Source organism: Microcaecilia unicolor, chromosome 12 (assembly GCF_901765095.1).
Source record: "Microcaecilia unicolor chromosome 12, aMicUni1.1, whole genome shotgun sequence".
Lineage (NCBI taxonomy): Eukaryota > Metazoa > Chordata > Amphibia > Gymnophiona > Siphonopidae > Microcaecilia > Microcaecilia unicolor.
In genome coordinates, this window is record NC_044042.1 from 2417648 (window position 1) to 2431809 (window position 14162).

The window sequence follows — 14162 nt, forward strand, 5'->3', positions numbered from 1 at the left end:
TGCTGTGGTAGCCCAACGGTAGTGCTGGATTGGCAGTGGTGACTGATGTCTGCCTATAATGTTCCTTTTGGTTCAATGAATGGTGTCACAGTCTGAAAGAATCTTGTTTTTCTCAGGATTCCTAGAATTTGGCAATGATCACAAGGCCCACAGTTATTATGAAGAAGGTCTTGCTGTACATCAGACTCTTGCTGGGGATCCTAAATTAATGAGGGGAGAGGGAGTTGAAATAATATTTGTGTTTATGTGCAATAAAGTTGCAAATTCTTCAGTTTCCAGGAAGATATGATGGAGGTATATAAAATAGTGAATGGAGCGGAACTCTTTTCAAAAATACTAGGACTAGGGGGCACGCAATGAAGCTACAAAGTAGAAAATTTAAAACAAATCGGAGAAAATATTTCTTCATTCAACATGTAATTAAACTCTGGAATTCATTGCCAGAGAATGTGGTAAAACCAGTTAGCTTAGCGGGGTTTAACAAAGGTTTTGATGGCTTCCTAAAGGAAAAGTCCATAGACTACTATTAAAATGGACTTGGGGAAAATCCACTGCTTATTTCTAGGATAAGCAGCATAAAATGTATTGCACTGTTTTGGGGATCTTGCCAGGTACTTGTGACCTGGATTGGCCACTGTTGGAAACAGGATGCTGGGCTGCTTGATGGACCTTCTGTCTGTCCTAGTATGGCAACACTTATGTACTACTGTACTTATGTAATTTCAGACTTGTGAAATTCTTTTTTCTTGAAACTTGTTGCTGTGATTTTTTTGTGTGGGAGTTTCATAGTATGAATATTGGATGAGACTTTAAGCCACTTGTCCTGCTACAATTGAACCAATGGCTTGAGCCCCACCTCTGCCTAGACGCATATTGCAGGTTTTTTTTGCAATTTCCAATTGTCCCCAGAGTACTAATGAAAGCTGTGTAAGAATGTAGAGTCAAGAGATGGCATTTATACTTATATGCTTTTATTTCAGAATTATTTGTTGCAATAACTATAAATCAGAGGGAAATTTGAGTTGCTTAGGATGACGGCCAGTTGCAGCAGGAACAGCTTGTATCAAAGACGAGGCCAGTCTGGCAATGCTGTTGATAAGTGACCCCATTCTCACAGTGCCAGAAAGCATTGGTGTTCCCAGCAACAGGATAGAGACCGCTGGCCTTGCCAGCACAGAATCCACTTCCACCTGAACTGGAACCAGAACCTGAACCGCTTCCGCTTCCACTACCACTGGGAACAGTTGCTGGTGCTGCGGTGACAGGAGGAACAGGTGTTGCAGGAGGGGTGCAACCTGAAAAAGAGAAGATGAGACCAGTTCTTTTCCTCCACTTTAAACTTTGACCCCAACAGTTCTAGTTCACATCCCTCCTGGCTTAGGTTCATAGGCAGGGGAGGGGCAGGGGGGCAAGATTGCCCAGGCCCTGCCTCCAAGGAGGGCCCGGTGCTGGTGATCAAAAGGTCACAGGTCCTTCTTCCTGCTGCCTCCTGCCTATATGGAAACAGGAAATTACTTCACAGGAGGCGGAACACAGCAGGAAGAAGGACCTTTAGGGGTGGCGGCAGCGAGACCCTGAAGATTGCTTGCCTCGGGCCCAGCTTTGTCTCTTGGCGGCCCTGGAGGCAGAGCATCTTCTATAAAGATCATGATAATTTTGAAGAGCTTCATTAAAGAACATAAACTAGAATTTAATTTTTGACTTTTATCATATGAGTAGTTGACCTATATATTTGCCCATACAGCTGTGGAGAGGGGGAAAACCCCCCCAGAAAATCAAATTGTGCTTTCAAATGAGCGTGTTTTCCAGGAATTTCTTAAAAATTAAACTGCATATCAGAAGAGGGCATTTAGTTGCATCAGACGGCAGATTGTGGGTAAGGGGTCAAATCCCCATATTTTGGAACTATGCTGTTGGATTCAGCTCTACGCTGCCATTTTATTTTGCAAGAAATATATTTAGTAGTTCTATGATTACTGACCAGAGGTCTGCACTCCAAGAGTGTTCTTCAGGGCAGTGATCAGGGGGAACTTGCCCTGGTTACAGAAAGTTCCAGTGAAGTCATCCAGATCAATAGCCCAGACCATGGCACCTGCAAGGTTGTTCTTCATCAGCCACTGAGCCTAGAAGTGAAAAGAATTAGGAAAAAAAACTGAATTGTGCTGTGGAAAATGGATCTGGTCCAGATCTCAGTAGTTTAGTTTATGTACCAATGTGATGGATCACCTTTCAATAAACAACAAGGCAATATATAGAAATTATAATAAAAAAAAATAACTATACCAAAACCATCCATAAATTAAAAGGTAAAAATAAAATAACAATGAAATACTTTAGTTCAGTTTAAGTACCAATTTGATGCATCACGTGGAGGGGCATAATCGAATGGGGGCCCAAGTTTTCCTGGGGCCGTTCTCGCAGGACGGCCCTGTGAAGGGGCAGGGAAACCTGTACTATCAAAACAAGATGGGCGGCCATCTTTTGTTTTGATAATACGGTCGGGGACGCCCAACTCTCAATATGTAGGTCGTCCTTAGAGATGGTCGTCCCCGGTTTTTGGCGATAATGGAAACCGAGGACGGCCATCTCAGAAATGACCAAATCCAAGCCATTTGGTCATGGGAGGAGCCAGCATTCATAGTGCACTGGTCCCTCTCACGTGCCAGGACACCAACCGGGCACCCTAGGGGGCACTGCAGTGGACTTCAGAAATTGCTCCCGGGTGCATAGCTCCCTTACCTTGTGTGCTGAGCCCCCCAACCCCCCAAAAAAACTCTCTCCCCACAACTGTACACAACTACCATAGTCCTAAGGGGGGCACTTACATGTGGGTACAGTGGGTTTCTGGTGGGTTTTGAAGGGCTCACATTTACCCCCACAAGTGTAACAGGTAGGGGAGGGATGGGTCTGGGTCCGCCTGCCTGAAGTGCACTGCACCCACTAAATCTGCTCCAGGGACCTGCATACTGCTGTGATGGAGCTGGGTATGACATTTGAGGCTGGCAAAAAAAATTTTTAAAGTTTTTTTTTAGGGTGGGAGGGGGTTGGTGACCGCTGGGGGAGTAAGGGGAGGTCATCCCTGATTCCCTCTGGTGGTCATCTGGTCAGTTCGGGCATTTTTTTGAGGCTTGGTCGCAAGAAAAAATGGACCAAGTAAAGTCGGCCAAGTGCTCGTCAGGGGCGCCCTTCTTTTTTCCATTATCGGCCGAGGATGCCCATCTCTTAAGCACACCCCAGTCCCGCCTTCGCTACGCTGCCGACACGTCCCCGTGAACTTTGGTCATCCCCGTGACGAAAAGCAGTCGAGGATGCCCAAAATCAGCTTTCAATTATGCCGATTTGGGCGACCCTGAGAGAAGGACGTCCATCTCCCGATTTGTGTCGGAAGATGGGCGCCCTTCTCTTTCAAAAATAAGCCTGCTTGTGAACAAGGCGATATCCAGAAATTATAATAAAAAACCATCATAAATTAGAATGTTAAAATAAAATAGCAATTAGTATTTAATGAAACACAAGATAAACTAACCTAACCTAACCAACAAGCAGTCCACTTCCACACATGGCCCATAGTCTGGGACCAGCCCACCAAGAGCCTGTATGTAAAACCAGTCATTCACTCCACTACTACTAATCATTTCTGTAGTGCTACTAGATGTACGCAGCACTGTACACATTTACATTTCTTTACAGGTGACTCTGATCTAGGAAACTCAACGGGAAGAGTATTCCACAATGCTGGAGCAAGGTACACAAATGCACAGTGATGGGTGGGCTTTAAATATATTCTAGAGGGTGAAAGGAACAAAGGGGAAGGGGAATGGGATTAGATATATCTCCTTTCTGTGGTAGAGTCAAAGTGGTTTGGGAACTAATTGCAGTGGATGGAATCAAATGTGAAGCCAAATAAGCAGAGCCCCCATCAAATAAAGCATCAACCATTTCAACTTAATCCTATAGGCCACCGACAACCAATGATTGTCACAACGCAAAGGGGTAACCCACCGAAACCTAGAATTAGTTAGTAGGGCAGGTGGTAAAATGATACCTTGAGGGTGAAGCTCTTCACATTGTCATATCCAAGCCATTCAGTGCCTTGGTATGCATAGGGAACGTCCTCGGCAGATGACCAAACCTGAGTAGCTCCATTTTTCAAGAAGGTACAGATCTGTGGAAATGAAAGACTTTCGTTAATGTCCAGCTTTGACAGAGATGAATATTTTTTTTAATTTTTATTTTATTCGATTTAACAATATTTTCACAAGACAAATTCTTGTTACAAGTAACTCAGCAAAACAACAAATAAGGAAAAATAAAATCCCATGGAAACTAAAGATAATAAAGCTTTCTTAGACCACAACAAAGCGGGAGAGTGACATACAGTAAATAGGAGATGTATCGAATAAGAAACAAAGTAAAGACTTAGCAAGAAAACCCTAAACACCATTTACATTCTATTCCCATCTTTTTCCAATCCAAAAAGGCCTTGAATTGCTCAGAAGCATAAAATCGTATTTGGTCCCCCTATACTGCAGCAGGCATTTACAGGGATAAGCATGCAAAGGATGCACCAAGGTTCAAAGCTTCCTGCCTCATCAACAGGAAAATTTTCCTCCGTTCTTGGACTGATTTAGTAACATCAGGACAAATCCAAATTTTTTGTCCACCAAAAGGAGTATGTGAACGCTTAAAGTCTTAAAATCACATTTAAGTCTTGCTCAAACACCCTCGTGAGTATCTTCAATAGATTGTTCCAATATAGCAGATAAATTATTCACGTCAACGTTTGTCTCTCCCCTACTATCTCCTCCCTTTTGCCCTGGGAACTCTTAGTTGGCAAATAATAAATCTTGCTATCTGAAGAAATAGAGTCCAGAAGCATTAAAAATTTTTCCAGCAGGTATCTCTTAAACAAATCCAGTGGCAAAATCCCAGGAGTTTTAGGAAAGTTCAGGAGGCGGAGATTTAAAGGCCTATTGAAATTCTCTATCTGCTCAGTTTTTCTATGGAGGACTAACTTATCTCTGGCTGTTATCGTAAACTCTTGGAGCTGTTTCACATCTTCCTGTACCTGCCTGACCCAGCCACAGAGATCTTCCTTAACAGTCTCAGCAGTCCTAGAAAGTTCTTCAAATTTGGTAACTAAAGCTGTTACCTCTCCTGATGATTTAACAAACGTTGAGTCTATTCTTTGAAACATTGACCATAGAGTCACCAAAGTCACCTCCATGGGTGAAGCAGAGAGTCCTGCTGATCTTATAGTCTGATCCCCCAAGATACCTGAAGATGGCTCGGGGCCCTCACTGGAGACCTCACTCGCAGCACTTCTGGCAGCTTGCAGTCTCCCACTTCACTCAGAGGAGTGTTGGAAATTAGGGGCGAAAGCATTATTTCCTGCCTCAGCAAAGACGATGCTCCTTTATCTTCACAACAGGGCTTGGCTCCCCAACATCTCCGAACAAGAAACAATCAAGTTTCTGCTGCACGGGGGATGAAATAGAGGCAGGCGAGGGAACCGTCCTCACTACCTGTCAGACTTGTGAGTTCTTGTACCAAGTAGAGTGCTGCCGAGTCCGGTACTCGGGCCAGGTTCTGCTTGGTGGCTGGACAACCCCGGGTTTCACCTGCGCTGACCGCCATTCCCCAGAGGTGGAGCCCCTAGGTGCGGGTGGCCTGCAGGACTTACGGGATGGAGCTGGAAGCAGGGTGATGAATGTATTGGCCAGGCAGGCAGCAGGCAAGAGAGTAATCCAGGTACAGGCGAAAGTCAGTAGGCAGACGACAGGAAAGAGAGTAATCCAGGTACAGGCGAAAGTCAGTAGGCAGGTGGCAGGCAAGAGAGTAATCCAGATGCAGGTGGCAGGAAAGAGAGTAAGCCAGGTACAGGTGAAGTCAGAAACGAGGGACCAGTAGATTTCTTCTTATCTACCAGTAGATAAGAAACAGACTACAGAGTTAGAAACCCCTACCAATGTAGAAGCCGAAGCATGGAGCTCAGCTGAAAAAGTGCTGGCGTCTGACATCAGCAGGGAGAAAGGGCACAGCCATAGGACAAGAGCAGGGGAAGGAGGAACCGGAAGACCAATAGGAAAGAAGCAAGGGAAGCCAGGCAGAGGAAGAGCAGACCCAGGTGGGTGGAAGCAAAGCAATCAAGGAGCCTGGAAGCCAGGCAGAGAGAGAGCAGAGCCAGGTGCATGGAAGCAAAGCAATTAAGGATCCTGCAACCACCGTTCTCTGAACAAACCCAGAGAGGACTTCACATACATGGCTCAGGCAGTGCCAGTCAAGTGTGTGTGTCGACGGGACCCCGCGTAGCCTGAGGACGCCACGTGCGTTGAGGTAGGGGACATGACACTACCCCCTTCCTCTTTGTATGTGGCATCATGTTCCAGACGTAAAAATTTCACCAGCAGCAAAACTGCACTGCCGCTCACAAGTCTGGAGTCTTGTCATGCCCCCGCTAATGAATATTTTTTTAAAATAGTACAATAAAAACAGAATTACTGCATCTGTATTAGATGCAGGGCTTTTTTTGAGGGGGTACTTGGGGGTACTGAGTACCGGCACCTTTTCCATTGTCTGCTAAAATTGACCCATGGACCCCAAGTTTTAATGAAAGAGCTCAGGTTCTACACGCCAATTCTGCCTTGTCATACATTTTGTGACTGGTTGAAGGGAGCCTGGCTATTGCGTGGTGGGTTCCTCAGTGATCTCCCCACCCCTGAAGGGTGGCCAGGCATTTGAGTACCGGCACCTCTTTTGCTAGAAAAATGCACTGATTAGATGTAAGTTTAAGTCCACAGACAATTACCTCATAGTAGGCCCAGAACCCAGTCTGTCTTGTGTAAGGTCCAGCGGGTCCAGCACCAGATGTTGCAGCACCGATGCCATTGTTCGATGGATTACTGAGAACGAAGGTGTGTCCGTAGGTTGGGAAGCCAACAATGAGTTTGGAAGCCGGGGCACCATTATTCAGCCAGTAATTCATGACATAGTCCTGCAAAGATGACATTTAGTATAAAAAAGGTACCGTTGACAAGACTAAAGGTATCCCTTAGACTATATTTCCCAATCTCCTTATGCCCATCCCTCTATTCTTCTCCTCTCCATCCTTCCTTCTCCTTATCGCTCCCAATTTCTTTTCCTTTTGCTTATCCTATCTTTGTTTGCCTCTACATATCCAACTCTCATATCCTCAAAACCTCATAATTACTACGCTTACTACAACTTGTAATACTCTCCTTCACGACTCTGTAATTGTATTTACTATGTAAGCCGCATTGAGCCTGCAATGTGTGGGAAAGCGCGGGGTACAAATATAATAAATAAATAAACAAGGCACTTACAGTATTTGTGGGTGTAAATATGTGGTAAACCATGCATCTAAAGAGTTAATTATGAAAAGCTCATCATGTATCTGTACAGAAACAGTCCAATTCAGAGTTAATCCTTATTATATAGGGAGGAAAATTTTAACTGCGTTGCAAAGGGGTGGGGTAAGTAGGCAAAGCGTAGGAATCTGATGCTGGTGTGGAAGTGACACTAATTTCAAAGAAGAAATTCCTTGAGGACTTCCCTTGTCAACATTTGTTTGCAAGCCTATTGAGGTACCCACACCTCGGGGATTTAGATCATTTTGCCTGTGAAGCGCCATCAGTGAACATGGATCTCTGAATGTGACTGTGGGAAGGACGATATGAGACGAGAAATTGATGACAAATAGAAACCTCTAAAGCCATCTAATTGGCCGATATGCTGGATCTTGTTCTCTGGCTTTACCCTCATTTCTGTCTTATTAATCAGAAGTCAATTAATTGACATTTTATAGTCAGCTTTTTCATTTGATTAGGTTTTGCCATCTTGGCGTCTGTTGTACCTGCTCAGGCCATACTTACGACATTCAAGTAGGTGTTGGCACCAGTGGCAGCAGGGTTTGAGTACAGAGGGCTGTTCTCCCCTGTGTATCCTTCCCATGAACCATGCAAATCATATGTCATCACATGGAAATAGTCCAGATACCTGTGCAAAGGAATAGGCACACAGGGTTTTTTTTTCTGTTAATAGTCTAAAACGTATACGCATAATGTTTTTAAGTTGTGGCCTGATTATCTTTTCAGGAGTATTTCCTGCATATTGATCAATAGTTTGTCCTGAGCGATGCCCTCACAACACTTTATAAATACATTTCTTCTTTAGGATGGGGGACTTTATTTTGTGATCTTTTAAGATTTGCTGATAGAACTTGAAATTTGATGTCTTGTCGACAGCTTCTGTTCTAAGGTAAGAACATAAGAATAGCCCTACTGGGTCAGACCAATGGTCCATCCAGCCCAGTATCCTGTTTCTAACAGTGGCCAATCCAGGTCACAAGTACCTGGCCGAAACCCAAATACTTCAAATATAGTAGTATATTTTGCTCATGCCAAAATTTTAATCTGTGTCGACTGAAGAGCGTATCTCTAGGTTCACAGCTTTGTGTTGGGAGAATTACTAAATTGTTACAGTATGATCATGAGAAACCTATTGAACCAAACTTCAGAAAGGTGATAGTTTGTAGAGAGATGGAATAATCCAGCAAGAGATGGTGCTACTTACTGAGCGAGCTGAGGAATCTGGTAGCCTGACTCAATGTTAGATACCCCACCAGCCACAGCAGCTGTAACCATGAGCCTGGCTCTGTTTGTCTGTTTTGCTTCTTGTTCAAAGGCTGCGAACATTTCCTGAAGGGAAGTAAACAGAAACATCTCTGAGCATCAGGTGGAAAAAGATGGGGTTTGCCTTTGCACGCAATACAGGGTACCTTTCGAGACTGAATGAGGTTTTTTTGCCAGCTGCTTGTTCTTTACCTGAACCAGTGTTGTGAAAAGCTGCTTGTCCTGAGGAGGGCTACCTCTTGAGCCAGGGTACTCCCAGTCGAAATCCAGCCCATCAAACCCGTACTGGCGCAGGAATTTAATGACAGAGGTGATAAAGGTTTGGCGGTTTGCAGACGTGGATACCATAGTTGTGAATCTACAGAAGACAAAGATTTAGGAACCTAGACAATAACCAGTTTGAAGACACTGTACAATGTCGAGGTGAACCTCCAGCTACCAAAATGTCACACTTACGGTGCAGTTCCAAAGTTCCAGCCTCCAATAGCCAGCAGTGTTTTCAGGGCACCGTTCCTGCGAGCAAAGAGAATAAAATCATTCAAGAGTTTTCTTCTACCACTTATGGCTTTGTAATGATATTATGGATGGTGGTGTGAATCTTTTATTAAATAGCAATGTAGAAATCAAAATTCAGTAACTAAATTTAGCACTTCAGTTGCTTTTGATATAACGGGCATTAAAGACAATTTTACCGGAGGATCAGGAACTAATAGAGCATGGCTTGCAGCCTGCGCTGTCTATTTTAAGATGTTTTAATGTATAAAGTGTATAGTGTTGACATTGTAAGTTGCGTATCATGCCATACTAGGTACTGTTATTTGAATATTTTTACTGCTGTAGTCTATTGTCTATGTTCAGCTTATTCTTGCTGTACACGGCCTTAGATGAATTTCTTCAAAAGACAGTAAATAAATCCTAATAAATAAAAAGCAACAACTTCACCATTTCCACAGAAGGTAAAGAGCAAAACTTCAGCCTAAAGCAGAAAGTGGTCTAGAACCTTTCAGATTCCTGCACAGTATGCCTGTACCCAAGAAAATACTTAAATCTAACTACCTGAATGTGTAACTTGCCTTGACTTTGGGCAATTAAATTTAACATCTGCGTTCAGTGCACCTGTTAATGTGAAGTTTAGTTCTGTGGTTTGGGATAGAAGCTGCCAGTGGTCATGATTTGGAGAGGTGACCTTGTTATGCATGGAATATACACCATGAAGTTTCCTATGTGGACTTACTGGTTTTTCAGGTTCTGGAAGGAGCTGTAAAGGGTCACATCGTTCCATTCAATGGTGGCGATCTGGTTGTTGGACATTCCGGCGAAGGCATAGATCAGGTGAGTACACAGGCAAGGGTCAATGTTGTCAGGCTTGAATTTCCCCAGACCTGGTCTGTACTGAGCCCAGTTGGTGAAGTAACATGTCAGCTCATAGGCAGAGCCTGCAGGGAACAGAGGAGAAGTGACTGAGTCCTGGCTTGCTGAGCGCTTCTTTGCACGACTTTGTCACTGGATCAGAGTGGATCTCTGTTCAATAGCTTTTCCCCTATGTTTTGCTTTTCATAATAATCAAAATCAGAACCTACTACTACTATTTATCACTTCTATAGCGCTACAAGGCATACGCAGCGCTGTACATCATACATGAAAAAGACAGTCCCTGCTCAAAGAGCTCACAATCTAAGTAGGACAAGTAAACAGTCAGAACAACTAAGAGGTAAGGGAATTAAAGAGGTGGGGATAAGAGGGTACAGGGCAAGTGAGTATTGGTTAGGAGTCAAAAGCAGCGGTAAAGAGGTGGGCCTTTAGCCTGGATTTGAAAACGGTCAAAGACAGGGCTAGACAGGTTTGGGAAGTCTATTCCAGACGTGAGGTGCAGCGAGAAAAAAGGAACGGAGTCTGGAATTAGCAGTAGAGGAGAAGGGGACAGACAAGAGAGATTTATCCACAGAACGGAGTACCAAAGGGGGGGGGGGTGCATAGGGAGAGACAAGAGTGGAGAGGTATTGGGGAGCGGTAGAGTGAATGCACTTATAGGTCAGTAAGAGAAGTTTGAATTGAATGCGGAAACAGATAGGGAGCCAGTGAAGTGACTTGAGGAGAGGGTTAATGTGAGCATAGCAACTCTGGCGGAAAATGATTCACGCAGCAGAGTTTTGGACTGATTGAAGAGGAGAGAGATGGCTAAGTGGGAGGCCGGTGAGAAGCAGGTTACAATAATCAAGGCGAGAGGTGATAAGAGTGTGGATAAGGGTTCTGGTAGAGTGCTCAGAGAGGAAGGGACGGATTTTGCTGATGTTATAGAGAAAGAAACGACAGGTTTTGGCAATCTGCTGAATGTGAGCAGAGAAAGAGAGAGAGGAGTCAAAGATGATCCCAAGGTTACGAGCTGATGAGACAGGGAGAATGAAAGTGCCATCCACAGAAATAGAGAAAGGGGGGAGAGGAGAGGTGGGTTTGGGGGGGAAAGATGAGAAGCTCGGTTTTGGCCATGTTAAGTTTCAGATGACGTTGAGACCTCCAGGCAGCGATATCAGATAGGCAGGCTGAAACTTTGGTCTGGATGTTAACCTGCTGTTAATTCCCTTGACTGGGTTTCTTGGGTCTTATTTGTCCTGTTTATTTGTAAGATCTGTCGAGCAGAGACCGTCTCTTACGTGTTCAGTGCACAGCGCTGCGTACGTCTAGTAGTTCTATAGAAATAAGTAGTAATTTATTCCGTTGGATATGTAAGTGAGAGATCAATATTGGTGAAATATTACAGTTTATAGCTTATTACCATCTAAAGTGAGGTGCAGAGCTAGGCGATGTACACATTTCCAAAAGGATTAATCGGAAACATTCAGACATGAGACAGGAAAGGCCTGGTGGGCGATTCTCTCAGATGTTCTTACACTTATTCCCAATTAAAGAGGGTCTTTTACTAAGGCAGGCTGTCATTTACCTCCATAGTCTTTTCTTTTGAATTAGTTTTCCTTTTAGCAGGATATTTATGAGTTCCTGTGCCGCTAAACACTGCTCTTGGTTACCTCACTGGAACGTCTGCAACTTATTTTCCAGCAGAAGGGCCAGAAGTACTCTCTGGACTGGTCCTTCCACCTGGCAGACCTGATTCCTGAAACTGGCCATTTGGAGAGTTTCTGTATTTATCTCCTGTTTTTTGTCAGTGAGAAGTTGCTTGAATACAGATAAGCCGCATTTTAGTTTTATTCACAGCTTGCATCGTGCTCTGCACATTCTCCTCTAATAATTCCACTTACCTAGCTGAGCATTTAGCAGAAGTGCCAGACCTGAAAAGAAGGAAACAAAGAATTTTTATTCTGTTACTATCTCTATCCTCTTCAGAACTTTCACCCCTGTAATTTTAGATTTTGTAAACCCCTAGAAGTCTACCAATCACACAAATAACCTTGGAAACACATATCAAAAGAAAGAAAGCATTTTCAGCCACATTAGAAATCTATAAGGACTTTGCAGAAGAATTGTCAAGTTATAGAGCAGATCCGGAGAGACCTCTGCTTTCTTTTGTCCCCCAGTTTCCTCCTCCTCCAGGCTTCCAGCTCAATCAGACCCAGGACTGTGGTCTGGCTACATGAGCCTTGATTTGCAGTAACCCAGGGACCTTTCCCCCTTCTCCCCTCCCCCACCAAACACTCCTCATATGGTCGTTATTACAGTGATGGTCTTGAGCAGGGGCCCTGCACCAAGGCCCTTCCAAAACCCTGAAGGCATAGCCCTGAATCCAGCCTCTGAATGTTGCTGTTGCATGATATCCATGACTTCTTTCTGTTGGGGCTGTGAACATCCTCAGCTCCAGTCTGCCAAGAGTGTGGAAGACCTGACTGAGCTGGGAACCAAACCCAGTTACTGTGTTTTAATTTCAGCTCTGGTGCTGGCTCTACTGAGAGAATTAGATCTCATCAGTGCTACAGTATCTAACACATTTTCAATTTGTTTTCCTGCATGTACCTCTAAATTTCAGAGCTCATTTTAGTAAATGGATTTCAGTAGACCAGGCACCTTGAGGTGTTTATGTGCAATCATATTCTGTCTTAATGGTACAAATAAAACAGTACATTAAATCTTGAAAGAACTATGAGCTAGACATAAATATAAAATTCAAAAGAGTTGTCTTACCGGCGAGGAAGAGTAACTTGGCCATCTTTGCCTCTGTACTGATTCGAAGCTGTCACCTTCTGCTTTTTATACACCATTGAGCTCCTCCTCAATTCCTTTATCAAGAAAGTTTTTTTACACTGTGGCCTGTACAATTAATTTGTAACCAGGCTGCAAATATGACATTTTTTTGTTTTATAGGAAATAGTTGTCGTGCTCTTACGATATTAGTGCCATATCATAGTATCAATATGGACAGATCATTCGTAACACTCTTTGATAATGGCTGTATGCAGTCTAACATCTAGTGGTACCATGCCATTTGGTTCATTTGCAAGCACAGAGTATGATAAGCACCAATAAAAGGCTCATTATAATTTCTAATTCCATGTGTTATCAAATTCCATAACCCTAAGGAACTCAGCCAAGAGTGTGTGAAATTCAGAGCCCAGGAAGGTTATGCACAGAAGTGTCACAAGGTCAGTCAATGGGTCAGTTCAGTGAGACCATCACCACAATCGTTATCACCACCTTTAGGACAAATCCATTCAAAAAGTGGTTTACAATGCAAATAAAAACAATAAAGATAGAAAATAAGAGACACCAGCAGAAGACCTAAGCCAATAAGGTCAACTTTTGTAATAGGCTCAAATATTAGAAAAAAAGAACATTTTCAAACCCTTCCTAAAAGATAATAATGGTCCCATTTCACGTAAACTCTATGGGTAAATTTATTCCAATAACTGGGACCAATTACACTTAAAGCTTTTTATTCCTCCATTTAATTCTTGGATAGAATTCTAGAGGTGGAATTTCTAGTAGTGTCTTTTCCGAGGATCGGAGTGTCTGAGAGGGTTCATACCGCCAAATTGCCCTCAATAAGTACCCAGCTTTGTGAGTATTTTAAATTCCAGAACCATCGATTTGAATAAACGACGATCCATATCCAACAACCGATGGAGCTGCTTAAGAAGTGGGTGTGCAATCTCCCATTTACTTCTTCCCAAAAGTAATCTGGCTGCTATATGTTATATTATTTGTAAATGTTTACATAACCTTGCCACTCACACAGCATTCATTCAATTAGTAAAAGTTAAATAACGATAACACCATAAACATCTTAGTAGCAAAATTCATTAATTTCAAGAGTCTTGCTGTAACGCCAAGAACTCACCTCGACTCAATGCGGTGTCACACCCGAGCCTTGTTTCATCACACACCAACTGCGTCTAATTCAACCACAAAATTTATCCCCACCAATTGGCTGCGTAGATTCCCACCCTCCTAGACCCTACTGTAGCTGTGACTCCTACTACCCCCAAGTAGCCCAACTACAAACCAGCTTGCAAACCCCATTACTAATCCTAACACCATACAAAGCTGATAACCTACATCCCCAAC

The 14162-nt window shown here is 43.4% G+C and overlaps 1 protein-coding gene across 1 annotated transcript; it reads right to left on the minus strand.

Annotated features, from left to right (window-relative positions):
• Window positions 1-949: 949 nt before the first annotated feature.
• On the minus strand, window positions 950-12856 carry LOC115482008 (acidic mammalian chitinase-like). Its single transcript, XM_030221536.1, has 11 exons — window positions 12783-12856; window positions 11906-11935; window positions 9886-10087; window positions 9108-9164; window positions 8844-9009; window positions 8593-8717; window positions 7893-8016; window positions 6809-6994; window positions 4046-4165; window positions 1982-2123; window positions 950-1295 (listed from the first exon to the last, which is right to left on the minus strand). The coding sequence occupies exons 1-11, from the start codon at window positions 12805-12807 to the stop codon at window positions 1027-1029; spliced, it is 1446 nt and encodes a 481-aa protein (XP_030077396.1). The 5' UTR covers window positions 12808-12856; the 3' UTR covers window positions 950-1026.
• Between the last annotated feature and the right edge of the window lie 1306 nt (window positions 12857-14162).

Coding starts and splice junctions, on each gene's coding strand:
- LOC115482008 (XM_030221536.1), bottom strand. CDS start 12,807: ATGGCCAAGTTACTCTTCCTCGCCG. Junction 9,010..9,107: donor TGGAACTTTGGAACTGCACC/GTAAGTGTGACA, acceptor TGTCTTCTGTAG/ATTCACAACTATGGTATCCA. Junction 6,995..7,892: donor CCAACACCTACTTGAATGTC/GTAAGTATGGCC, acceptor TCATCTTTGCAG/GACTATGTCATGAATTACTG.